Source organism: Uloborus diversus, chromosome 4, assembly GCF_026930045.1.
Source record: "Uloborus diversus isolate 005 chromosome 4, Udiv.v.3.1, whole genome shotgun sequence".
In the NCBI taxonomy this organism is placed as follows: Eukaryota; Metazoa; Arthropoda; class Arachnida; order Araneae; family Uloboridae; genus Uloborus; species Uloborus diversus.
The window spans coordinates 86,374,185-86,401,408 of NC_072734.1; the positions used below are offsets into that span (position 1 = coordinate 86,374,185).

The 27,224-nt window shown below is 30.6% G+C and overlaps 1 protein-coding gene across 2 annotated transcripts in view; it reads right to left on the bottom strand.

Annotated features, from left to right (window-relative positions):
* Positions 1-378: 378 nt before the first annotated feature.
* The window catches only part of LOC129219648 (protein kinase C and casein kinase substrate in neurons protein 1-like), a 49,555-nt gene continuing 22,709 nt past the window's right edge, over positions 379-27,224 (bottom strand). The window contains exons 3-10 of one of the 2 annotated variants that reach the window (XM_054853918.1): positions 24,425-24,624; positions 23,169-23,306; positions 22,361-22,587; positions 21,595-21,715; positions 17,492-17,599; positions 11,968-12,113; positions 7,879-8,036; positions 379-5,255 (exon numbers count right to left, since the gene is read on the bottom strand). In XM_054853918.1, the coding sequence (XP_054709893.1) occupies positions 5,143-5,255; positions 7,879-8,036; positions 11,968-12,113; positions 17,492-17,599; positions 21,595-21,715; positions 22,361-22,587; positions 23,169-23,306; positions 24,425-24,624 (1,211 nt within the window). In that variant the 3' untranslated portion in view covers positions 379-5,142. The remainder of the gene's footprint in view (positions 5,256-7,878; positions 8,037-11,967; positions 12,114-17,491; positions 17,600-21,594; positions 21,716-22,360; positions 22,588-23,168; positions 23,307-24,424; positions 24,625-27,224) is intronic. The other variant, XM_054853919.1, reaches the window with a different exon arrangement.

Consider the following 27,224-nt stretch of genomic DNA (forward strand, 5'->3'; position numbering starts at 1 on the left):
TATTTCTTTTCTATTATTTCTTTGGAACAATGTCCTTTTTAGGAAGAAAAGATTTACGACATAGAGACATTAATCACATCTGACCCAATTTTCCAAGCAAAAAAAAAAAGAATGAACAAGTTTTTTCACTTCAACCATTCATCTTGTTAGACTACTAACACCTGCTAAGTTTGATTAGCTATTCAAAAAAGAAATGCATTCATTATGTTCATAGACAAATCAGAAACGGTTTTAACTGCTGAAAATGGAGAGCATTTAAATCAGTACTTAACTGTGTAAAGACAATGCAGAATCAATAATTGAAATTTAGACAATGCAGAATCAATAATTGAAATTTGTACTCCAAAGTTATCTACAAAAACATGAAATTCCAAAAGCTAGATATCATTTCTTTATTTAAACTACTTTATGGTGCAGCTGCCATAAAAATTTGTACAAAAGCAAAAATTGGTCAACAATGTAAAAGTTCGCATGTATATATAAATAATTCTAAAATATTACTCTTATCTCTACACAACCAGATTGTGTGAAAGTTTTATGAAGTGGAAAAATATAAGAAAGTTTCTTTCAGGTAAACTGTGAGCGATGAAATTGTTTAACACCAACTAAACATTTAAATATCTGAGCACATATTCAATAATTAATTACATTTCAATAAACATTGACAGTTCTATACACATTTAATTCACCCAATGCATGAAAGGAGTGGTCCCCAACCTTTTTTTACCCATGGGCTTCATGCTAAGATAAATAGCTCAAGCCTGAACATATAGAAATTTAAATGAATTTTAATTATTTACAGGAAAACATAGAACCGGAAAGAAAGTTGCCAGCAAAGAGTTATTATTACTTGATAATGATTTTATTAATGCAAACGTTTGCATCTGTTTTTTAAAAACTTCAATTTCTGAATATGTTGAACAAAATTTATTGCATTTATTTTAAACAACCAAAAATGAATATTATAGGTTGTTTTGGAATGTTTGTAGAACATAGTTTTCTATTCTTAACATATGGGCCATAGGTTGGGCACCAGTGTCTTAAAGAATTGATCTAAATGGAGAGAACAATGTACAAGGCAGGCAGCCTTCATTTTTTTCCATCATGACAGAGTTCAAATTCTCTTCATTTTTAATGCTAGATTATGTTTGATAAAAAATGAAATTAAAATATCAAATTTCAAAACAAAGATTATGTTCTATTTTAATAAAAATTTAATCTGTTTTATTTCTTATTTCTGCAAAAAGAAACAAAGAAGAAATTTAGAATATAAAAGGTGCATCTTTAGATTTAATTATTAATGATATGTACTCAGATATAACTATTAGAAAAATATTTTTTTTCTAATTAAGCGTGCAAAAGCAAAAAAAAAAGCCAATTAAATTTATGAAAATACTGAGCTTGGAATTGATTTATAGAAGAATATTCAGTGCTTTAGAGAATAGAGCATTCTATTATGAACAATGGTATAAAAAGCATTCTATGAGAAAGAAAAATATAATATACATACAACAATAACATTGATAAAGCATACTCTCGTACATCAACAAAGATTCAGAACAAAAATGGACACTATAGATTAAAATTGAATATTTACATGGCTTTAAATATTTACAGTGCAATCACAAAGATAAAGAGATTCTTTACATTAACCTGCTGGCATTGTCACAAGAAACATAAAATACCAATAATTCCCTGACCACCCTTTCCTGAAATGCATCACTTCAGACCATGTTGAATAAATTGTAGATCCCAGATGGGGAATGCATTCCTAGATGTAAATAACTGTGGAAAGTTTCACAGAATTAATTTAACGGCCAAAAGGTATTTGAATTTATTTTAATTGCAATAGTTTTAAGCACTACTTTAAAGAAATAGGATTTAGTGCAACTCTCTAAATGTAAATTAATGTTTTAATGGCCAGTTCAATATTCATTAAAATATGCTTCATTGTACCTCCTTGTAATATTTGTGTATATCAATATTTAAGAACATGAATTATTTAAAATTAAAAGCTAAAAATTATAGTGTAATCGAACAATGCAACATTTTTGTATAAAAATTAAGCTATTATTTTGTATATTATACATATTCAATTTTGTAACTCAAAAAATTCTGTAGAATTGAAACATTTCATGTAGCACATACTAAAATTTCAGGCAAGAAAAAATTTAGTACTAATTTTGCATTCTTTACCCCTTTTAAATTTCACCACAAAAGTTGGGTTAACATTTTATCAGGGGTAAAAGTGGGACATTTTGGCTCAGATTTTAATTTCAGGATGCAAAACAAATCCTTTTATCACAAATCAGTTTAGAAAGTATCTTACACAAAACTGCCCAATTGAAAATTACTCAATCAACTAAACATGAAAGAATATTTAGTATGTAGATGAATAAGGAAGGAAGTTCTCTCTCTCTCCTCTCTGATGAATAGCATTTTTGTCTCCTAACTATAGATCCAATGATCTATGTTACATTTTGATTGATTTCAATCATTGAAATAATTCTACTTTTCAATTAAAGGATATATTCTACTGTGTGATACCTAGTAACATAGCTGCATAAAATTTCTCTCAATAAGAAAAAAGTCTTAAATTGTAATATTTATGTAACATCAAAATCCAAGTGGCAATTGTAAATTTTGAACAAAAGTATTGCAAATTAAACTACATAGTTTAATTGTAATAAAAATTTCAACATAAATAAATAAGGGAATCTGCTTAAATTCTGGAATATATACTAAACAAAGCTAAGTATGTACAAAAAAAAACATACGAAATATTGCACAAGATCAAACAATATTTACACTTTTTTTTTAAAACTAAGACAGTGCAACTTCCCATATCTGAACCTAGGACATAAAAATATGAAAATATATGTATGAAAAAATACATATATCTGTAATATTAGGCCAACAGAAAAAAAATATTGTTTGATAGCAAAAGTAGCTCCCTTCACTCATAAGTCAGTTTTCAACAGGGAGATAAAATCTATTCATATAAAAATGAAATAAACTGCCAAACATTCCAGAACAAATCAGACTGAACAACCTTCCATTTCTTGTTCTCACATCAGTTAGCAAAAAAAAAAAAAAAAAAAAAAAAATCAATAAATGAACTCCACATACAAAACAGGAATAACATTTCAAAGAAAAAGCACATAACATATCAGAAGCACCGATGAGTGAGTAGTAAAAAAACTTAACGTGCTTATCTAAGCATATGTGCAAGGGAACAAATGTGTTTGAAACCTATCGTTTTCCTATACAAATTGATGTTAAAAACTGTCTAAAGATTCTTTCATTCAGCTTAGCTCTTTTTGTTTCAGATATGGTAGTTAGCACTGTATATATTTAAAAAATATGTTGAAATAATGTACATTTGTTGGAAACAAACTTCATTTCCAAATCAAGGCATTTGCTTAAAATTAGGATTCAGTAATATTTTACGAGATATAATACCTGAAACTTTTATAATACACTTTTTTGAAATCCCCTAAAATATCCATATACAAAACTCTAATAAGCAAACAGCATTCTTATTACAATTTCAATTAGTTTTAAAAACTTAATTTTTATCTTAATAGTGAATTCTTTAGGCATGAACAGCATCATGATTCCTTATTAGAATGACTAGTGTCTTTAAATAGATCAATTTATAAAAAAAAGTCTTTAAAGTTATTATAATATCAAATACTATTTTTTTTTAAACAGTTTACTCTGATTGGAATGTTATTAATATTCAGATAACCTTTTCGGAAAACATTTTAATTGATGACAAAAGCTTTGTTTGGCAACATTATAGAGTGAATGGCAACATGCAAACACATTTTCTCACTTCACTATAAGGTAAAATCAGATTCAGTGGCTCTGTGATTTTTCATATTTCACCTTCAACAGCAATGAATCATAAAAGCATCTTTTGAGGAGGGAAAAAATTCAAAAAATAAGATCTCAAGGAAAATATAAAAATGCATTAGATAACCACTTCATTAAACAGGTTCTAACTCTTGTTTAGCAGCAAAATAACCGCTTTGCAACCCATCCATGTTTTAAAAATTTAATAAAATCTATTTATGCAGCATAGAATTCCAAAGTCAATTTTGAAATGTGAGAAAACCCTAATTGCTGCTATATGAATATCGTTTTGTTTTTACATTTCAAATGCTCATATGAATTAGCATCTACAACTTTTAAAGCCATTCGAGTTTTACTGAAATTAACACTAGCATCAGGGCTTAATTTCTATCTAAAAAGCAAGATCCCTATTGTGTTTGGGCATTTCCCCCAAGGAAATAAATAAAGTAGATTCCATCAACTGCAAAAAAAAAAAAAAGCATAAAACGGAAAAGAGGTACAAGAATGAAGCTCTAACGAACTCCCATGCACATTAAGCATCAGTAAAATTAAAAGTGCTTCTAATATAAAGAATGTATATAAGCTCAATATAATACTTTAGAGGTAATTTTCCAGTATTTTTTTTTGTTCAATATTTCAATTTCTAATGAAACAAATGTTTTGAAATCAATGCATATAAATTTTAACAATTCACAAACCATGTTTCAAAATCATGATTGATATATATTATATAAAAGATCAAGGCAATTTCAAAAAAGATAATCTTTAAACAAATAAAGAATACATTTTAAAATATTTCTAGCTTTAAAAAAATTAAGAAAAACAATATAAAGCTAGTATTAACATTTTACAACCTGCATTTCATATTGTAAGCTGCAACCAATAAAAAATGTTACAAAAATGTAGAAAAAACTGATGACATTTGAACATTTGCTGACAGATTTTCAATTGTATGCAAAGAACATGTTAATAGGTGAAATCTATAAAACTTACAAGATCTATCAATTTCTTCCAGCAAAACAAATATAAATCAGAATATGAATGATTTCATTTGTAACTAAAAAATAACAAATTTTTAAAAGACAGAATGGAGAAACACTTCAAGTATTTAAATAGCTGATAAAATTGGTATTACATGATTTCGATAAAATTTTACCATGAATTATCACTTTTGTTACTTATCTGATGAGATGGCACTTGAACTACTTTCAAAATTCCACAAAAACTTTAAAAATATAAAAGTTCAGATTTCATGGAAGGATCATGTGGAAACATTTAAGAGTCCTAATTATTGACAAGTTCCACATAATTTGCAGGATATAACCCAACTCGGCCATCTCTTCGACCTTTGCACCATCCTTGTTCATCTTCATCCTCTAACTTCTCGAACACTTCTCCTAAAATTAATATAAATATATCACTTCTAAGCAAGGCATAGCCATGAAATACATAAGCTATGTATTATTCATATGATACATAGTTATTATACAAATTACACAATATAAAGATTTTTCTTTAAATTTGAAATCAACTAAAAGTTGATTTGCAACAAGGGCTTTTGTGCATTTTTCATTCCTAATAATTTACATGCTAAGCCAAAAATATATGCATACCACCTTTTTCATCAAAATTTGGCTTTTCTAATTTTTTTACTGTAATATAATGACAATTTTTAGTAAGCCTAAGTATTTTATTCTTCATTGATTTACAGTTTAGTTACGGGGAAGATTGTGCAAATATTAATTACTTAAAATAATTCTTTCTACTAGTGTCAGTACAATCGAGCTCCCTTATTGAAATGTTGAAAAAAAGAAGATCGCACTAATATAGGAAATTTTAAATGTAACAAATCATTGTAATTTGTCATTTTGATCCCAGATTATGGAATATACTGCTTATTAGAATTATTTTCGTGGCAAATTGGCTATTCCATTAAACAAGCTCGATTGTTATTTATTATGCTTACCAGAAAATAGCATTAGTGATTAAAATTATCTTCTTAGTATCATATTCCACTTTTTGTGATGTCAAGATTAAGTCACCTGCCGAGAAATGGCGCAAAAAAAGTGCATTTTGGAGAAAAATGCATTAACTGGGAAACACATTTAGAGTTGGTGACTTGATTTAGATTGCATGTTGTTCATCACTCAGTTCTCCTCAAAAAAAGAATATAGGGAGCATCATGTTTAGATAAGGAACTATTTAGAATCTGCCACTTTTTTCCAAACACATCACTAATATTTAGTAAACTTAAAATTTTCTTTAATGATACTGCTTTTCAAAGCAACTCGTTAGAAGCTGTAAAAGATACTCAAAAATGAAGCAGCATTCAAAAACTAACTTTTGACGTTTGTTGATGTTAACTTGCAACATGTATAACTGCACTAGCCGCCTTAGGCGCCCAGCTAGACTTTGCTGCCTGCGGCGGGTTGTTGTACACCACCTTTGGTGGTGTACTTCAGGGACTTCATCGCTTTCTTGCCGCTATCTGCTGCAGATGCCATTTCCTGGAAGTACTGCTAGTATACGTTTGGGGCTTCGCCCTGTATTTTCTCCCTGAGATAGCTCAAGCTAGGGAAAGAATTTAAATTGTTGTTTTGGGACGTAAATTTCATTCCTTTAGAATAAAAGAATAAAAAAATCAAAGGATCAAGAAACGCGCTTCAAGCCATTCGAAAAGTAATTTTTTCTATCGCTTCGAAAAACGAGCTTCATTAACAACACTCTATAAACATTTGCTTTGCGTGCCTGCTTTCCTGTCCATGCATCACTAATTAGCATCTTGCTAATTAAAGTTGCACAATTATAACACCTAAACATGTAGTCAGGAAAATTGCGAATCTATGGATGCCTGGTTCAATGCTCAGTTTTCTGTCGTTCACCAGAAGTAGCAATGACATAGATAGACACATACATTGACTTTTATTAATTTTACATTCCCAAGCATTAACGGAATTTAACCATGCAACTTTATTAGCGCTATATGTAAATAAGGAATTTATGAAATTTATGTTGACAATTTCTCTTGTAGTAAGTGAGCTTAAAAATGTTTAGTTAAAAATTACCTTTTGTGTAAAAATTAGAGTAAACGTGTATGTTGGATGTACCCTTGTGTCAGAAAAAATTCAGCCAATCTGTGAAGATCTTTGAACCTCTTCATTCCACAAATATCCCATTTTCAAAAATTTTTCGATGTTGATTGAAGCTCAAAACATAATAGATGGAAGAGCTAAGTTGTTCTTTATTTTATTATTGCCTCAATAGAAATTGTTAGATCCTGCGTAGAAAACTATGGCTTTGACACAGCACCAGTGTGATAAACTAAATTTTAAATTTCCCAATTGCAAACATCTTGTATGATACATCAAGCAGACTAAAAGACTAAATGAAGAAAAAAGTGAAAACACAAAAGAGTGGACCAGTCCAACACCACCAGCCTTATTTCAGAGAATATAAGACAACAGATAACATCCATGGATGCAAGTCTATGATATTCAACCCAACTTATAAGTATTTTTAAGAGTGTCAATAATATTTAGTGATTAACAACACTTCCTAATATTTTAATCTTCTCTTCTTTTTAGCATCTTTTTTTAGTTTGTAGACTATGGTGAAATTGAGAAAGATTGAAAATAGGGCTCAAATAAATGAGGAAAAAGGAAAACATGTTTTGGAAATAGAAATTTCAGTTTGGAAATGCAACAAGTGTCAGATCAAGTAAACATGTTTTAATCTATGGAGGTTCAGTTCCCTTCCCCCTCTGACTATAGCTATACAATATCCTTACAATGCATAACTAAATAATTTTTAGAAATTAGTAATCAGTTAGTTACAAAAGTACAATTTACAATTTTAAACTTAAAATGATCTGTATAAGTTATGTAATCACAAGAATACTTTTATAAAATCAAAGAAAATATGCTAGCAAATATGATTAAAAATTAATAGTGATTAAAAAAACAGTCTAGCTGTGGTAAAGTTTTCATAAAGTTGATTTTTATCATTAAACAAGAAACAAACCTGTTTTAAAAGATAGTTCATCCGCTTCAGCACCTTCATAATCATACAAAGCTCGTACAGGAACACCAGGTTCACCATTATCCACTAAAGCTTCATTTGACCCATCATCCCACTCTTCTTGGTCATCGTCAAATGGATTTGAATCTTGCCGGCCATTGCTACAACAGGAGAACTGCAGTTAAACTTTAATTCTTACAAAATATATACACATAATATATTCACCTGCATGAATCAGTATACTGAAAAAAAAAAGTGAGGAAGATCAGCATACTGGGAAAACTTGTACTATCTAACATGTTGGGAAAAAGCGGTTTTATAACTATACCCCAGTATAAAGGAAAAATTTAAAATTTCCAGCAGATCCAGCAAAAAAAAAAAAAGAGTGACAGTTGCTAGATAGACAAACAAAATTCACTTTTCATACATGTAGGTATGCTTTGTCTTAGTACCAATAAGTTTCTCTTTTGAGAACCACAATAACAGTAGAATTTCATAAATAATTAAACAGCAACAGTTTGATAAATAGTAAAATATGACAACCTAAACTCCCCAATGCTCACAAAGTTTTTACAGAACATACAAATGTTTTTAAAGCCCATTAAGATATTATGTAAATATGAAAACTCTTATTAGTCTAGTCAATAAACAATTTGAAAAAACAAAAACAAAAAAAAAAAAAAAAAAAAAAACATGTAGTTTTGCAAATTTGCACACACATGAAGGAAGGGCTCCTGATGAACATACTAAAAGTCCCCGGTGGTAGGGGCTCGCAGGGCCACCTAGGATTTTAGGTATGTGTTTTCAGCTTTCGTCTTATATCTCAAAAACTATATACTTGCGAACAAAATTGTCATTTAATGAATTAAAGAATGTAAAGTTATTTTTTAAAAGTTTTTTTTTTTATTTTTTGTTGTAGTTATAATAGTTTCCGAGTTACTAATTTTCAAAGTTTGTGAATTTTTGAAAAACTGACCATTTTTTGGGCCTTTTCTATTTCTGGAGCCTCCTCAGTGATTGATTTAATGTGATTCTTTTCTCTTTTCAGTCTGAAGTAGGGAAGCTCCTTACTCCATTGTCTCTGAATATTTCGTTCATAACGAAAAGACGTAGCACTGTGGCTGTAGAAAATTAAGTGTAAACTGTAGCATTGCTTGCAAAAACTGCCGGGATTTTTTTTAAAAAAATGACCTTAACGGCTTATCACCAAATAACACGGCCTAACAATCCGAGAAAAAAGATGCCCTTTTTGCATGTTTGAATTTTTTATCATTAATTTTATCCTTTATCCTTACCGCACAAGGGTACACGTTTATTTTTTACATGCGTTAAGGTCTTTTTGGGTCTTAGTTGACATAAATGACATAAGAGTCCATTTATTTAACAACAATTGATTAATATGTACTTTGCAGAATCCCAAAAATGAAAAAAAGGAAATAAGTAGATAGTTTTCAAAATCTCACTAATTTGTAAACACATTGTCTCTGCACCTATTACAGTTATAACAAAAACACATTTTTAAAGGAAATTTTGTATGCTATTTAATTTAACAATTGATGATTTTGCTCAAGAATAGAGATTGTGAGATATAAGAAAGCTGAAAAAACGGAATTCCAAGATAGTGGAATGGGCTCCCATCAAAATCCTACATTCACTGGCGACTTTTAGTATGTTCGTTAGGAAACCAACTTGTACATGTGTACCAACTTTTATAACTAAACGTTTATTTTTTGTCCTCATTTTGGGTCTTCATTTGCTTTACTATGGTGGAAGGAAAAATCAGAATGAAAAGAACACCTGCACATATTTTTGTCTTTCTGCATTACTCGCGTCCTTCCTCCCCCACCTGCCTTCTAACTTCAGGAAATAAAATCCTCTTATAACCTGCACTACTTCGGACATAAAAGATGATAGAATCACAAATAAATCCTTGAGGGGGCTCCAAAAATAGAAAAGAGCAAAAAAATGGTCAATTTTCCGAAATTTCACTAACTTTGAAATTTAATTTCTCGTCAACTATTATAGATAAAATAAAAGTAAAAAAAGCTTTTTAAAGATAATTTTACGTCGTTTAATTCATCAAATATAATTTTGGTTGCAAGCAAATCGTTTTTGAGATATAAGATAAAAACTGAAAACACGCACTTTAAATTTCAAGATGGTCATGCAAGCTCCTTCCCTACCACCAGAGACTTAAAGTACCCTCCCCTGCTTTCCAGTTTCATGAAATCAAATCACCATAATGACCTTCACTACTACAGACTGAAAAGAGAAAAGAATCATATTAAATCAATCACTGAGGAGGCTCCAAAAATAGAAAAGGCCGAAAAAATGGTCAGTTTTTCAAAAATTCACAAACTTCGAAAATTAATAACTCTGAAACTATTATAGCTACAACAAAAAATAATAAAACTTTTTAAACATAACTTTATGTTTTTTAATTCATTATATGACAATTTTGTTCGCAAGTAAATTGATTTTGAGATATAAGACGAAAACTGAAAATGCACACCTAAAATCCTAGGTGGCGCTGCAAGCTCCCCTACTACCGAGAACTTTTAGTATGTTTATCAGGAGTCCTTCCTGAACGTGTGCAAATTTGCAAAACAATATGTTGTTTTTTCAAATTGTTCATTGACTATAAACTAATAAGAGTTTTCATTTAAATGCAGGGGAAACATTTAAATACAGGTCCTGGGCACCAAGTTTTTAGATAAAACTTTAAGAATCTAAATAATTTCACACTGCATAAAAACTAGACATAAATTTTATAACTGGAAAAAAAGTTATCCTATAAAATTTTAATTTTTCTTGCAAATCTCAAAGCCACTCAAGATTTAACATTATATTTACACTACTATTAAATTTCAAAGTTATTTAACACATACTTTTGATATTTGTCTCATACTACAGTGCATGATTTATAACATATGCTGCTATTTGTATTAATTACATGGTTACTACCCATATAATAATGTACAGTGAAACTTTGGTAACTCATCATGCGGATAACTGGACTACTCAGGTAACTTGACATTTGTTTTTCTTATGATTGGGCCAATGCTAATTTCAACAGGCGAAAACCTCTCTAATTTGACTCATTTGCAAGAACACCCTATAAGTCAACATCCAATTGCTACGATCTAGTCCAATTTTTGCTACCATCATTCCTTCATATAGACCTTTTTTTCAGAATTTTATACTGCAGTTTCTTGGTCAGTCAATCTTTTTGTGGAAAGCTCTTTTAGAGAATTCCATCTTTTATGCAGGAAAGTCAGCCACCACTCTGTGCTGTTAGTGCAGTTCTAAAAGGCTAGGAAAAGGGTAGGATTAATGTACCCAGATGAATTCTTTAAAGAAAGAAGGCAGCATGATATTTTGCAAACAAGGGTGAGCAGGACTTTTTTATCTTTAATAGACCTGACTGACAAGAAGCTTTTATCTCTTTTCAAAAAACCTATGGATTGGTTCCTCAAAAGTATTCAAAAAACATTAGTCACTTTAATTATGTACTATTCAAAAAAAGAAAATGCAATGAAAAGAAAATTTGTTTACTGGAATTAAGTTTCATAATCTGAATTTTAAGCATTAGTAAGTAAGTGATACAGAAACTTTTTAGGAATTAAACTTATGGAACCTCAGTAAATTGAAATCTGCTTCCACGCTGCCTTGGGGTGTTGAGTTATTGCGGTTCCATTGTATGCAGTATAAATGATAAAATGTACTGTAAGAGTGACAAATTTGGTGTGGTTAAAATAATATGTAAGTATCTAAATATTTTATAACTTTAGTACAAATCAACAGTGGGAGGAGGGGGGTACCAAATGAACTTCATACTAAGTATAATGAACAGTCTTACTCGGGTCCAGCATATTACATGTAAATTTTGGGAATGAATTTTAAACAACAAAAATTAATTAAAACATATTGGCAATAAATAAAACATCAATGCAAATACTGTGAATTTGCTTTAAAAAGTATTTTTCCCACATTTTGCAATGAGGTAAAATATTACTAATTCATTAATTATTTTATAATTAGATATTTGTACAAACTAAACTCTACAAATAATGCCCTTAAAATTATACTTACGACGTAACACCAGAATTTCTATTTGTTAACCCTTTCTCTTTAGTCCCATTTTTTGTTTGATTATTTTGAATACTGGTTAACGTTATGCCATCATTTTGATTTTTCTTTTCTTTTTTAGATATATTATGAAAGTCTGGATTATATTCCTGTGAAATGATATAAATAATTAGAAAATCAAATAGCTCAAAAATAAAGGGTTGAACATTAGGGTGGAACGAAAAAAAAAGTTTTTGATTTTCAATTAGCCTTAGTGCAGAAAAGTTGCCTTTTCATGCAAACAAGATGTAAAAAAAATATGAAAAATATTGAAGCATGTCTTGAGGTGCCGCAAAGACCATAAAGTTTTGCAAAATTGCAATTTTTGCTACATTTTAAATTTTTTTTTTAAAAATTCAAATTTATCTTTATGCTTTAATGCTGTCAAAAAGCAATTTTTATGCTCAACAGGTCGCACAATAACTTTTTTTTGTTGTTCGGATTATGTCTTGAGGTGCCGCAAGAGCAAAGTAAGTTTCGCAAAAACGCACTTTTTGCCGAATGCACTGATCAGCAGTGATTTGTGCGAGTGGGGTCAAGCTCAGATCAGGTATCAATTTCTTTGTCGAGTTGAGTTAGTGAGTAGTGTAAAATTTCGTTAGTTGCTAAAACACTTCATTGTTGTGATTTGCAATGGCTCAGTCTAAACAAGTGCAGACGAGACAAATGTCAGAATGTCCTATTTTTAGAACATCTAGCGATTTCAATGAAGTTTTACTACCCACTTATGAAGATGTAATGAAATGCTACTGTTTTATTACACACGGCCTAAAAAGTGCGGCGGGAAAAGATCTTTCTGTAAGTGAAATATATATGACTTTTTAGTTTCCAGAATAGATTACATTTGGTCAAGAGCTTCTTTGAGACAACAGGAATAGAAGCCTAATGGATTCTCAGATGGTAAAACAAAAGAATCAAATGAATTTAAAGACAGAATAGGTCAACAGCTGGAAACCTGTTTTAATCTTCCTGTGGTTACTTCTTTACCCATTGAAAATAACCTTTTTGAGAACATACAGGACATAAGTACCGATCACAAATATGTATTGGATATGTGTTTCACTATATCAAGTGGGACTTGCTCACTAGATTTATCTTCAAGGAACCTGGGAAAACTTCCCCACTCCAGATGACTTATATATTCAAACTGTACATTTTGATTATACGTGGCAACTAAAAATCCGACTTAAAATCTCAAGACTCTGACTCAGTACGTTGTTAAAGTGTAGTAAAGTATAGTTTCCTTTATATGGGCGTGGCATTTCGCTAAAATTGTTTAAAACAAATAATAATACTGAAATATATTAATAGTAATCATTATTCATTCATACATTTTCAAGAAAGGATCCATTTCCTGTACGGATCAAGTGGGCAATGCATATGCTCCTGTGTGGTTTAACATCAAGTTAAAACCTTCTCGTATTTACGGCTCTAAACATTTATTTGAACGTATCTTACATTCACGATATCTCTCTCATGATTTTAAGAACATTATAGACCACGTTACATAAAGAAATGGGTATTTTGATGCAACAGAAAATCTCCATTTGGCTATGTTATGCAAAGAGCGTAGAAATGTAAGAGAACTTGGATTACGACGTGTATTGAATGCAAGAACACAAAGTAGAGGCGGGGTTAAGACGTTTAAAGTTCAACAAATAATTTTTGCTGCCAAAGATTACATCGATTTGATCTCATGGGGTGAAAATGAAATAACCAAACCCTCTTTGGTAAAACATTTGTCTAGTGAATCCCTCAAAGTGAAACTTGTAACCCGTAAGCAGCTCTTAAAAAGTATGGTTCAGTCGCAGGAGACGAAAAATTGACTCAAGAGTTATTTGGAAGAAAGAGTTAGTTGGTACAGAAAAAAAAAACACTTTAATGTGTCAAAGAAGTAGACACAACCATCATACAGAGTTAACCATTTATTTACAATCATTAAGAATACTTTGAATGGTAAAAATGGAATTGTTAATGTCTTTTATAGTATACTAGTGATACCCGCACGGCTTTGTCTGTTGTAGAAAAATTAAAAGGTCATTTGGTTTGCTAGTGTATTTACAAATAATGTAAGATGAATTTCTCGCCAATTGGATTGCCCATGGTACGATTCCACGTTATAACAGCTTGGTAATTTACTCGCCCATCTTATAATTTTGCTCGGGTAAATGTAATTAAAATTGGAATAGAAAAAGAATCACATTGAATTTTCGAAAAATCGCTTCAAGGTACAAACCTCCATGCTACAAACTAATTTTACGCCAAATTTCATGAAAATTGGCCGAACGGTTTAGGCGCTATGCGCGTCACACAGATCCAAACAGAGATCTAGATCTCCAGACAGACTTTCAGCTTTATTATTAGTAAAGATTATGATTTTTTTTAAACTGTATTTTTTAGTTAGTATTGTTTTCCTAATGTAATGCTTAAAAAATGTATTCACTGCCACATTTTGTTCCGTTATATACAGTAGAAAAGCATAAAAAAGAATTTCATTGTTAAATGGAAATTTCGGTAATTATCAAGCTTTAAGCTTGTTGCGGCACCTAAAGATATTGTAGTAAAGCAATGAAATTTCTTCTGCTTCCTTTCAAACTTAAATGACAACTTTTCCCCCCTATGGCAAACCAAAAAAATTGAAAAAGAAATTTAAGGTCATTTTCGTTCCACCCTATTGAACATGGTTACACTTACCAGAGAATTTTACATTTAAAAATACTTTAAATAACCATATAATAATTTTTAACATCCAAGCAGAAAACTAACATAACGGACAAATATGCAAAAAAATAAAATTGAATAAAGATGTAAACTACTTCTAAACAACTGCAAGAATTAATGAATTACAATTTTCAAATTTGTTTCAAAAATGAAACGTTTAATATCAAAATCAGCAATTTTTACAAGAGAGACAAAAATTTTTGATGCTCAGCCAACTTAATTTTTCCAAAAGATTTACTTTGCTTATAAAAAAAATTCTGTAAACGATTTTATTTTTCTTTGCATATTAAGTGTTGTCGAAGTATTTACGTTTAAAAATAATTTGAATTAAACTGTTTTGAAAGGAACTTACTTTCATGCATGTATAATCAAAAATATGATTCGATTAGGCAATTTATTATAATAATGCTGCTGATGTTACCGCACATTTTTAGAGTGCTGGGGATATGGTAAAATGCAGTTGCCCACATGAATTGAGCTAGTTTTGAAGTGAAACTGGTTTTTGGCAGTGGTTTTTAACCTGTTTGACAGGGATTGATTCCAAATCACTTTGTGGCCTTAACAAAGATGTTAGACTTTGTGGTGTTAAACAAAGAAAAAACAAATTGTGAAAAAAAAAAAAAACTTTTGAAATTTCATGCGTTGAGTTGGTTTTGATACTAAATGCCTCAAAAAAGTTTTAGGAAACTAAAAGATTACTTTAATTTTAATTGAAAATTAAAAATATCAGATGAATAGACAAAATTGAAAAAAAATGCTTGGATATAATTATTTAACTATGTTGTTTCCTATTTTACTCTCTTAGCTGATATTTGAATACCAGCTCAAAATTGCTAAGCTCATAATTGAAAGTATTTATGAACTGGAGTAAATATAGTGTAAGAGTTTTTATTATTTTTTTTCGTTGATTAAGATTTACAGTCGAACCTGTCTATCTCAAATTTCATGGGACAGGAGAAAATTTTGAGATACAGAGGTTTTGATTGAGTAATTGAAACAAAGATAAACAGTTAACACATTCTTTTACATTTACAGTTTTGAACATTTCACTCAGACTTATTGTAATTACAGGTTTTACTAATTTTAGAAATTATAGAATAGGTTTTTGCATATTTCAAGGGGGAAATTATTTTTTAATGATTGTCATTTTAAAAAAGTTGAATTTTTTTACTTTCTCCTCATTTAAAGATTAGAACAGCATAAACCCAGAGAGCAAAATAACTGTCCTCAATGATTTGAAAGTAAAACTCACAGAGCTTTTTAACAAACTGTGATCCAATACAATACCTCCTTAGTTGCAGTTTCTGAGTGAATGGAATTCCTAGAAATCTTGCTCCATGTATAGTTTTCACTGAGATTAATGTCCTACAAGACTCACAGGACTACATGATAGAGGTTTTAGGGAAAATTTATTTGAGATACACATAGGGAAAACTTTGAAATTAAGCTATAAATGCAAGGAAATTGAAAAAAATTGTGACATACGGAGGTTTTTGAGATAGGCAGGTTCAAGATAAAAAGGTTCAACTGTATTTTAATCAACTTTATACTTAGAGAATATTTTAAAATTATGTTGACTTTTCACAAAAAATAAATAATTTTAAATTAAAATACAACACGATTTATTTTCAAGTCTTCTTAAAAAGTTAATCACAAATTTTAAAATTAATAGTCGAAAGAAACATTTTTAACAATTTTTAAAGTTATTTATAAATCAGAAACTTATAAATTAGCTGTATGTTATGTTGACTTAAATTGGTCCTTACTCGTTAAATGTTAAAATTGTGCTATCAACTGCTGCCATAGATACTGGGAGAGTAGCTAGTATTAATACTAGCTACTCTCCCAGTATTTTCAAATGTACTATTTGAAATTTACGTCAAAAATTGTAATTTTAGGCAATATTTGGTAATGACACAGGAAAGGGAATTTCGAGTGTCCTTCCATAAATTTTCAACATTGAAGTCACTTTTAAACTATCTTTGGTGATATTAGGGAGTCAGTGGTTTCTTCTGGATTTTTTTCAAAATTGAAATGTTTAAAAGTGAGAAAGAGGTGCTTTATGACTGATCTTGGAAAAATTTTGAAGTTGTATCTTAAAGGCACAATTTCAGGTGACAAATAAAATTATTCCTATAGCGGCTAACCCTGATGGGTTAATAAAAATGATGGGAAAATAAAGCTCACATTAGTGTACAAAGGAAAAAGTAAATTTATTTTTAATTTCGGGAAAGCGTTTCTATAGATTTTTTGAGTGACAAATTTGAAAGATGTGGAATGAAAACATGCAAGTCTCATGGAACCCTAAGAGAGCTTTGTGGAACCCTAGGGTTCCGCGGAATACAATTTAAGAAACGCTGATCTAGACAACACACAGCAAAAAATTAATACAAATAAACTTAAAACAAGAATCACAACAGATTTTCTAGTTAAGTTACACTTTGTTATCAAATTAGTAACAGAGGATAAAGGTTATGTAGACAATTAAATGGAAATAATAAAAATACCCAAGAGAAGCACACTAGAGTTCTGAACTTTGCTCCACCACCTATGTACAAGGGTATGAAAATTACATGAAATGGGTTAAAGATTAAGCAGCACCAATAAAACGCTCCCAGAGAGTGGGAAAAAAAGCAGCACTAGTTAAGAAAATATGAGCTAGCAGAAGGTAAGAATACATAGCTAGAGATGCAGCAGCAGCAGGTTTATTAGCATTGCAGATTAATCTAAATTGGATTGAATTCAGTATAAATAAAATAAGATTTACAGGAAGATCTTCGCCAATCCTGTGCTGATTGACAAGCATTATGCCACTTTCAGGAAACGGAGCTTTCTTGTTTTTCCCTACAATATCTCGAAACTCTTCAGAATAATCCTGTAAAAATCATCGCAGCAAAGCGAGCATAGAAAAGAAAAATATAGCTAAGATTAGTTGTAGATCACTTTTTCTATAATTAAAGATGAAAATGGTTTCTTTCTTGGTTGAGAAATAAGAATAATATTTTGAAGATTAATAAAACACATATTGCAAAATGACACGATTAAGCACTTGAACATTTAGGTGAAATTTCCAATGAACATTTTTAGCTGATACTGTAATAGTAAGAACAGCATTATTTAAAGGAAAAACAAAGTTAACATTAAGTTATCAATGAAATAATTGAATGAAATATTATACTGATACAAGTAAGTGAATAAAGATTTAAAAAATAGTTTTTTTAACTAAAACTTAAATCAGTGGTTGGAAGTAGCACGCTACAAGTACAATACTACTGTAGCAGCTACATTTTTTAGTAGTTTATAGTGTAGCACATTACTTTTTAAAAAAAGTAGTGTAGTGAGTAGATCAATACAAAAAAAAAAAAAAAAAAGTAGTTGGTAGCGATTTCTGGTAACTACTTTTAAATAAACTTAAAAAAAAAAAAAGAATCAAGGTTCAAACCAATTTGACTGGCCCAAATTTTACAGAACATCAGTAGATGCAATGAGAAATAAGACTCATAAAAACAGGAGCTGACCTCAGGCATATCATTTTGACGCCATACGTTCCATCTGTTTGACATCATTAGTTTGTTTGCCATTGTAGCTTTCATATTTTCCAATATTTGTATTGAATAGAGTTTGACTTTAAAAAAAGTATATGAATTAGCGATAACTGCCAATTTAGTAATTCCTTCGTTTTTTCTGGCTTTTGAGAAGGGCCCGTGGATGAACATTCTTGGTTTTAAAGATACACAGGGGAACAAAATAATGTTTTTTCTTTGGTGCCCAGAATTTGAGCACTGGTTTAAGATATGTTTGGAGTTCTGATTCAAAATGTGAAATTGTTTTTCCTCTAGCAGCTCTACTTTTTCAGATAAGTGCTGCTGTTTTACCCAAAATGTGCAGTTTTAACTCCATTTTGCGTGCCTCTGAAGCAAGAATAAGCGTCTAAAACAAGGATTGCTTCCATCATATTTGCCCTCTTGACAGTCTGCAGTTCAGTTACGTTCAAGAAAATTCACTACATGGAGTAAATATTCGGAAAGTTTAGTAACAACGCTTCTTCAACATCAATTTGTAAGTTCAAATAATGAAGTTATTGTAATGTTATAGAAGAGAATGATATTGAATTGCTCTGACAGGCTAACAATGAATAAGAGCATTACAGTGTTATATGAGTGTGATAACTGACATTTTTGGGGAAAAAGAAAAAAGAACTAATAGATAATTCTTAGTAATATTCCATGTTCAGTTGAGCTAATTTATCAATCTAAACCTTTTTTCTTCATTCCTCTTACGGTGTGTGTATTAGGATGTGGTCCGTGTCCCCAAAAAATCGAAAGTTGGTTTTTCAAGTAGCACACCCTCTTATATTTTTCCTTTTACATCACAACAGTTGTAAAAAAGTTTCATATAATTTTAACAACGGCAACCAGTGCCGTTCTGAAAGTTAGAATTAGTACTTGTAATGCAAGGCTAAAATAATTTTTAAAAAACTTTTCAGAAAAGCGAAATTTATGTTGATAAAACGTTGCCCCCTATACCCCACATGCACCACAAAAATATTTACTCCAATTAAAAAAACATTCATATATCCCACACTTGGTTAAAACTTATAATTTTCCTAAAAAAATCTATTTTTTTGGACACATATTTTCAAAAAAGTATGGTAAATTTTACGAAATTATTGAGCTGAAAAATCAATAAAGTAGGTAATTAGCGTTAAGTAGACATGTTTGCTCTCCTGCAATATGTCAACATAGTACGCAAAGACATGGATTTTCTCAAGGTTAAGTTCAATTTTTCATTTTAAATACATTTTTTATTCATTTTCAAATGATTTGAAAATGTGTCTGCTAATTATTTTTGAACTTTGTATGTTATTTAAATTTATATGTCATTTTTTAAAAGATAAATGGAAAAAAAGATCAATTTTTTGAAGAAATTTATAATTTTTAGGCCAAGGGTGGGATATTTAAGTGTTTTTTAATTTGAGAAAATATTTTTGTGGTACGTGTGGGGTATAAGAGGGCAAAGTTTTACCAACAGAAATTCTGAATTTTTTAAAGTCCCTCCCCCCCCCCCCCCACCCCCGTTTGGCCTAGTGTGCTGGTTTACACTTTTAGGCACAAGTCGGCATGGGCTGCCATTGTTCAAGTTATATGAAACTTTTTTTCACAATTATTTTGACGTAATAGCAAAATATACAAGGGTATGCGATTTGAAAAATCTTTAATTTTTTCTGGGACACCCTAGTGCGTATGCTCTTGATTTACTTATCTTTTGAAAAGTAGCAAAGTAGTGACTACATTTCAAAAGTAGTTTGCAGTTGCTACATTAAAAAAAAAGTAGTTGTAGTTAACTACAAAAAAAATGTAGTTTTTCCAACCACTGACTTAAATACAAAACAGCTGCTTTTTTTTTTTTTTTTTTGCCTTAGAAAGGCATAAGAAATGCATTTAAAAATCACTTATATTTTAAGAAATTTAAATTTGCATAATTGTACAAGCATATATAGAAGTGACATGAATATGTAAAAACTATAGTTTGCAGCATTTCAGTCACTACATTGCAAGCAATTTAAATTAGCAAAGTTGTACAAGCATACATAGAAGTTGCATGAGTACATGACAATTATAGTCGACTGCATTTCAACTTATATGTTAATTTGTAGTTTAAAATAGCCCTGAGCAAATGATTTGTAGTTCCTTGGAAATCTTACAGATAATATTCATGCAGTGCAGGCTTAAGCAACTATATCTGAACTGTTACTGTTTTAGAATAATATTCAGCTGCCTCAACAGCAAAAAATACGCAACATCATAACTCATTTTAATATAAAATACAGAGCTATTCAACCCCTTTTATTTCTTTGTAATAAAAAATGCCAGAAAGAAGTTCTAAATTTGAAAAACCTTCCTATTCATAATTAAAGATTTTAAAGATCTAATATAAGCAAGATTAAAAGTTGCATACAAGAGATATCCAGAAACCTAACTATTTCTCAGAAGCAACAATCAATACCAATGCTCTAATTTTAGTTTTATGTTACAATTTATAAAACCTAAATAATTTATTTTCAAATATTATATTTGAAAAAAAAAAACAGGCTTTTACTTTTTTATTGATTTTTTTTTAAACATTAGAAAAAAAATATCACTTTCACTTAGAAAAGTTCTTAGCTTCAAAATACTGAATTTTAAAAATGATATATGTTAAAAATGATAGAATGCATAAAAATTCATTTTGATTTTTGCCTCTAACTCCCAGATATTTTACTAAATAATTATTCATGAAGTGCAATCCGGTTCTCCAAATCAAATTTGAAGATTTTTTGCTTTAAACTTTATATTCAAATGGATAATAGTTTGAATTATGACAGCAAAAAGTAATTTTAGGCCTGCTAAACATTCGCTTTTTATTAATTTTGATTGTCTATTAATTATCGAGCTTTAGAGTAACCCTGCTTTATTCAGATGCAAGTGATGTTTGAAATAGAAAACAGTGAAGCAATTTGTTATGAAGAAATGATAGGATAAATTATGTATATATTTTTCAATGGCATGTAAATAATTTTGTGTAGTCCTGCTAAAAAAAATAATTTTTACATAAATAAATGGCAAGTCTGCCATTTATTTATATAAAAATTATTTAATGTTTTTTTTTTTTTTTGATCAGTACCGATATTGAACAGATTATCCAGATTGCGTTTGGTCTAAGTTAGTTTGGATAAACAAGGTTGTACTGTACCACACATGTAACCAAGTTCTGCTGTACTATCTACTATCAGATATGTAAAAACAATGTCTCAAGAAAGCAATGTAATAAGATTTTATATTAAAAGTTAAAGTTATTTACCAAATTCAGAAAAATTATTTTAGACATTACCTCAAATATAGGCCAATTCATAGCCATTCCAACACCATGATTATTAGACCACCATTTCAGATCTTTGCTTGAATCAGCATTTTGTATAGAATGCCTGTACTCTTCATATATTTGTGGAAGCCTAAAAAGAGGGTTATGAAACATCACAGAATTTCTTACAACTACTCATTTTTACATACATTCAAGTCATGTTAACTTATATTATAACTTTAGAAGCAATTCCAAATTAAATTTTGAATGCAAAAAGAGAACTTCAGCAAAATCAATTTTTCAGAACAATGAAACTGTTATTGAGAAAGAAAATTTTGCATTCAGAGAAAATTATTTCTGTGTAGTGAAAAAATAGCAAATAGTTTTGAAAATTTTATATTTGTTTTTAGTGCAGAAAAAGTATAAACAATATAATGAAGCAAATGATGTGTTTACTTCAAAGCCAAATATATCAACTCAATTAATCTGCTTTCCTTTGCACAATAGATTCCTGCCTTGCATCCAGATTAATTCAAAATAAGTCTTTTGAGAATATAGAAATCAGCTGTACCTTTTCTTTGTCATCATGTTTTAATTGTATCTATAATCATTATTAATGACAAGTAATGAATGGTTGAAAGCAATATCAGAGTGACATACATTAATCTTTAGGTGAAATCAACGTTGATAAAGATAAAAGGATTAGCTTGAAAAAGGCATAAAAATATTATTAGCAGTATTAAAAATATTTTGCAACATTTTCCAGTTCCAAAAATGTAATATGCAAAACACTCACTCTGGATCTGTGGATATATTAAGACAAGTACATATTCCAAAAAGCATTTCTTTGAAAAAGTCCAAACGCTTTTCTTCAAATTCTTGACATTTGTCAAAAACAACTGTCATATCCTCCATATATTTAGCATTGTAATCATTTATTTCTCTCAGTGCTTGTTCATATCTTTCTTTTGTTTTTTGCACCTCATCTTTACATTTGGAAACTCGATCTTGTAGTTTTTTAACCTGTTAAAAAACCTTCAAGATTAAAGTACAAATATTCTAAATACATAATGAACAAAAGAAATAAATTCTGAAAATAAATGAAAAACTATATATTTGAAAAACTATATATTTATTAAACAAACGTTTTTCAAAAATTCATGCTAGATTAAATCACTAAAAACAATCTTTGTGGGATTTAAATGAGAAAAAAAAAAAATCAAGCTCAAACCCATAACCAAGTTCATTTAAAAATTCAATTTAATCAATTCAGCTGAATATTTTTAAAAAATTGTATTTTCATTTGGTCAGGATTTATGGAGAAAAAGAAAGAAATAGATAACATTATATAGAAAATAAATGAGTAAATAAATAAATACACCAGTATTAAAATTACTTAGAAATGAAAAAACTTATTTTTAAAATTTTTGTTTTCAATTTAATTAGATCACAAAAAGCAAAAGACTAAATGCTATTTTCAGAGTTCGGAGGAGGGACGTTTAGGAATTTTTGACAAAATCCCTAAATAGAAAAAATTTCTTTCTAAAATAACCTCTACATATGTCCAACTAAAACAGTCTACAAAATAAAACAAAATTACTAACTTGATCGGGTGAAAGGGATGTGTCACTAGATGCATTCCTTTCTTGATTAATTGCAGAACGTTCATTCTTACATGCTGCATGGTACTCAGATTTGCATTTATTAACCTTTTGTAGTAACTTTGCCCATGGTTTTTGAGCCTGAAATATAAACATTACTTGTTGATTTATACTTAACAATTTAAACATAACACAAAATATAACAATGAAATTCAGACTTTGCAATCAACAGATTAAGTAAAAACATTGAATAAATGCAATTATAGCTCTAAAAGTTATGTTTAGAACATTAAAAAGATTAATAAGTATGTATTCTTGATGATTCTAACAGCAGTTATCAGGTAAAAAGTTATTTTCTCAATGTTGTAAATGGAAAGAAAAACAGGATATTTCAAAACACTGTACTCACACTTTAATTGTTGCTAGCATGCTGCCTTTTTTGTATTGGAGGTGCAATTAAATAATCACAGCATGGCAGGAAATCAACTTAGTTCAGAAAAGAGGAAGTTTGTCCTGAAATGTTGTTGGAAGACCCAAAACAGCATTGAAATGCAAAAATGATTTGGAAGCAAATTTGCAAACCGTCACCAATGTGCCGGACCATTGTTTGCATCAGAGATAAATTTGAAGCAGATGAACTTCTTTTTGTCGAGATATCGCAAAGACAAAGTTTATCGCACCAAATTAAGAGCAATTGATGCAATGAAATAGGATATTTGCGATATTTCTAATGGTTTGTTTTGTGATATTTGTAAATCCCTTAGTGCAAATTATCAGCGTTGTATAGACAATAACGGCTATCAATTTGAACATTTGCAAACGTCGTTCTTCAATCACATTTGCTTTTTGTATTTGAAACTATTTCATTTCACTCCATGTTCATAGATAAAATCTTTCTCATCACTCAAACAGTGAGTAGATTATTTGAGACACCCTGTATTTGGGGGAAATTGCTTTTTTATTGGGTACATGTTGATCACTGATAAAATTTTGTTATACCGAAAAAGGTCAATTTTGAGTACTTAACCAGCTTTAGTTTTAAAAGCACACATTTATTTCACAATGACAAATCAAATACTTTGGAGAATTGTGTTATCTATATATTTATGAAAAAGTTTGTGACATGCAACAGCAGTAGTAGAGGAGAGGTAAGGTGAAGTATGATACTTTTGACAGAGGGAGTGGGGGGGGGGGGGCGCACGAGGTTCAAATTAGTTGAAAAGTATGACATCATTCATGGACAGCCCATTATATAATACCTTTTTGAAAGCATCATCCATTTCTTTTCTTTCTTTCAAAGTCATCATTGATTTATGATAGTTTTCTTTCTGCCACTGTTTGATTTGGCTAATGACATCATTATAGAGGCGCTCTTTCACTCTAAGATGCATGTCACACTGCCGATCAGCCTCCACAAGACCAGCTTTCCATGCAGCTTCAGTGGTCCCATATTCAGGGCCTGTTTTACAAAAAGGAAAAAAAATATAGTATTTTATAAAAGACCAAATATAATAATAGAGACAGTGGTTATTGTCTACAATTGTAACTTATTTACACATTATGTCACTAATTAATATAAAATTTGTTTATTCGCTTGATTGCCATCAAAGTATGTACTGTATTTTCCTTAGCCGAGACCTTCTGCCAATTTGCGCATGCATCAGGTCTGCTCTGATTTTATCAAAATAGGGAGTAAGCTGGAAGTAAAAGGTGTAAAATAATGTGTTTAACTATTCTTCTAAAGTAACATCGAAAAAGACAGAGATAGCAAGTGTGAGCGGAAAGTGCTCATTCTCAACCTACCACCCCTTTTTAAAATGGAATCTATCCAGAGTGCTTGTCTTTGCCTTCAAGAACAGACAGTATTTATGCATTAATAGAAAAAATGAGGCAAAGAAAAACATGCCCAACTACATTTTTGCAACAACATTGATGCATTAATAAAAAAAAGTCCCCACACTTTTAAGGGCCAAAGAAGCAGAAGAGTTTTACAGTTCCTTAGACTTTTAAGATGATCAGGCATATTTATAAAAGGAAGTAATTATTAAAAAAAAAAAAAAAAACAGATTGTGTAAAAACGAAAAAAACTAAAAAGAAAAAAATATAAGCCCAGTAGTTTAGAATGTGATTCTACTTAGTAACTACACCATTGGAATAGTTCAATAATCAATACACACATAAGACATATCATAAATTCAAAAGCAGAATAGAAGGATCAACAGTCGGGGCCCATTCTTTTTTGACCAATGAAGGAACCCCCTAAAATTTGGATGGGCCCCAACTGTTGATCCTTCTACTCTACTTTTGAATTTATGATATGTCTTATGTGTGTATCAATTATAAAACTATTTCAATGGTGTTGTCTTGTTGCGCGCGATAAATTTTGTGAAATCATACGAAAACCAAAAAAAACACGATTTTAGGCCGTGGAAGTGGAAGCATCGCTGCCGCGCATAACCTCAGACCAACGACTGCCTTGAATGCCCAAGAACAAAAATTTAAAAGAGACTTACCCGGGGGTGGTGTGTTAGTTGACGATAGGAAGCACAAAAATAATTACCATACATTCTTTATTCAACGTTACTTCAAAGCAGACATGAAGATAGGCACTAGGCGTGGTGATCACCAGAACATTTCACTTAGTATAAAAAAAAACAGATGTGAGGAATACAGACTTAAGAGTTCATGAATGGAGCTGGGTTTTGTTGCTAAGTTCGTTAACGATCAAAAAAAGGTAGAGTTCTCACGGAGGGTGGTAGAATATTTAAATTGAAATGGACGAAGGACGTACAGTTCGCTATGAATATGGTGGGATGTTATCGAGGGATGGCTTTTGATAAAAAAAAAAATGTCCGTTGCAGGCCGATGTACGTTGAGACGAAAATGGTGCAGGCTGTAATCACCATGGTGACAACGTTGAGCTCGTCACACGCTTAAAAAAGGAATCAGGATACTTTCAAGGTAATTGCGGATCCATGCCGTCACCTCATGGTATGTAGATCCTCGAAGAAGTAGTTACATTAAGGGGACGATTCAGGTGCACTCTGCGTGCCGCCATCGGACGCCATCATTCAAACAGGTGATGGATCATCAATGCACTCATCTTCAGCTGCGACGAAGTACGGTCTTGATTAATATTTTTTAAACATATATGAAAAAATGAAACGTTCACCTCATGTTGAGGTTATTAACGATTTTGCGGCGAGCAACGGCCGTCCCCAGACGCCGTGCACCGATGCTTCATTATCGCCATCGTAGAACAAAAACAGGAGCCGCAGAAAAAGCGACCGAGCGGACAGAGAGCAGCAAGTAGAGTGAAGTGGGGTGGAAAAATGAATCGGCAAATGAGCGATCAGATCCGGGTACGCGGTGATGCGCGGGAACCAATGAGTGCGTTTGGCGCCCAAACAACGAAGGGAAGGGGACGCTACGCCATTTTAATGGCCGACAAGAAGATGCAAAAAATCGGATCGACGCTTGAAAAATTGACAAAAAGCTAAACGATGGGAAAAGTGAATAAGTCATATTTTGATATCGTAAAGTGTGCGAAATTTAACGGGGGAACGCGGGGAAAACGTGGAATGCACAAGAAAATAAAAAAACAACAAAATGGGGGAAGAAAACGATTAAAATGACCGAAAACATGGGAAAAATGTAAATGGGTAAAAAATGTGATATGCATTATCACATACACTGGCAAAGCAAAAGAAAAAAAAAGAGAAAAAAAAGAAAATTTTAAGTCCAGCTCCAATTTACCGAAACATTACACAACAAATTCATACATCATATATATTCAAATGCATAAAGAGTTGTAACATCCAAAAAAAACATGGGATACAGTTTTATACTATCGTCAAGGTAGAAAATGGGTAAGTCAAAGAAAATGAACTGTTTGCATTTTCTTTTTGCATGTCATGATTGCACCCTGCTCACACAACAATTTGCCACACACGACCAACCAAAAGGACAAAAAAGTACACACAGTTGTGATTACGTGAACAACACATAGCATACCAAGAGTTAAAAATATAAACATTCAAAAAAAAATTCACAACAACC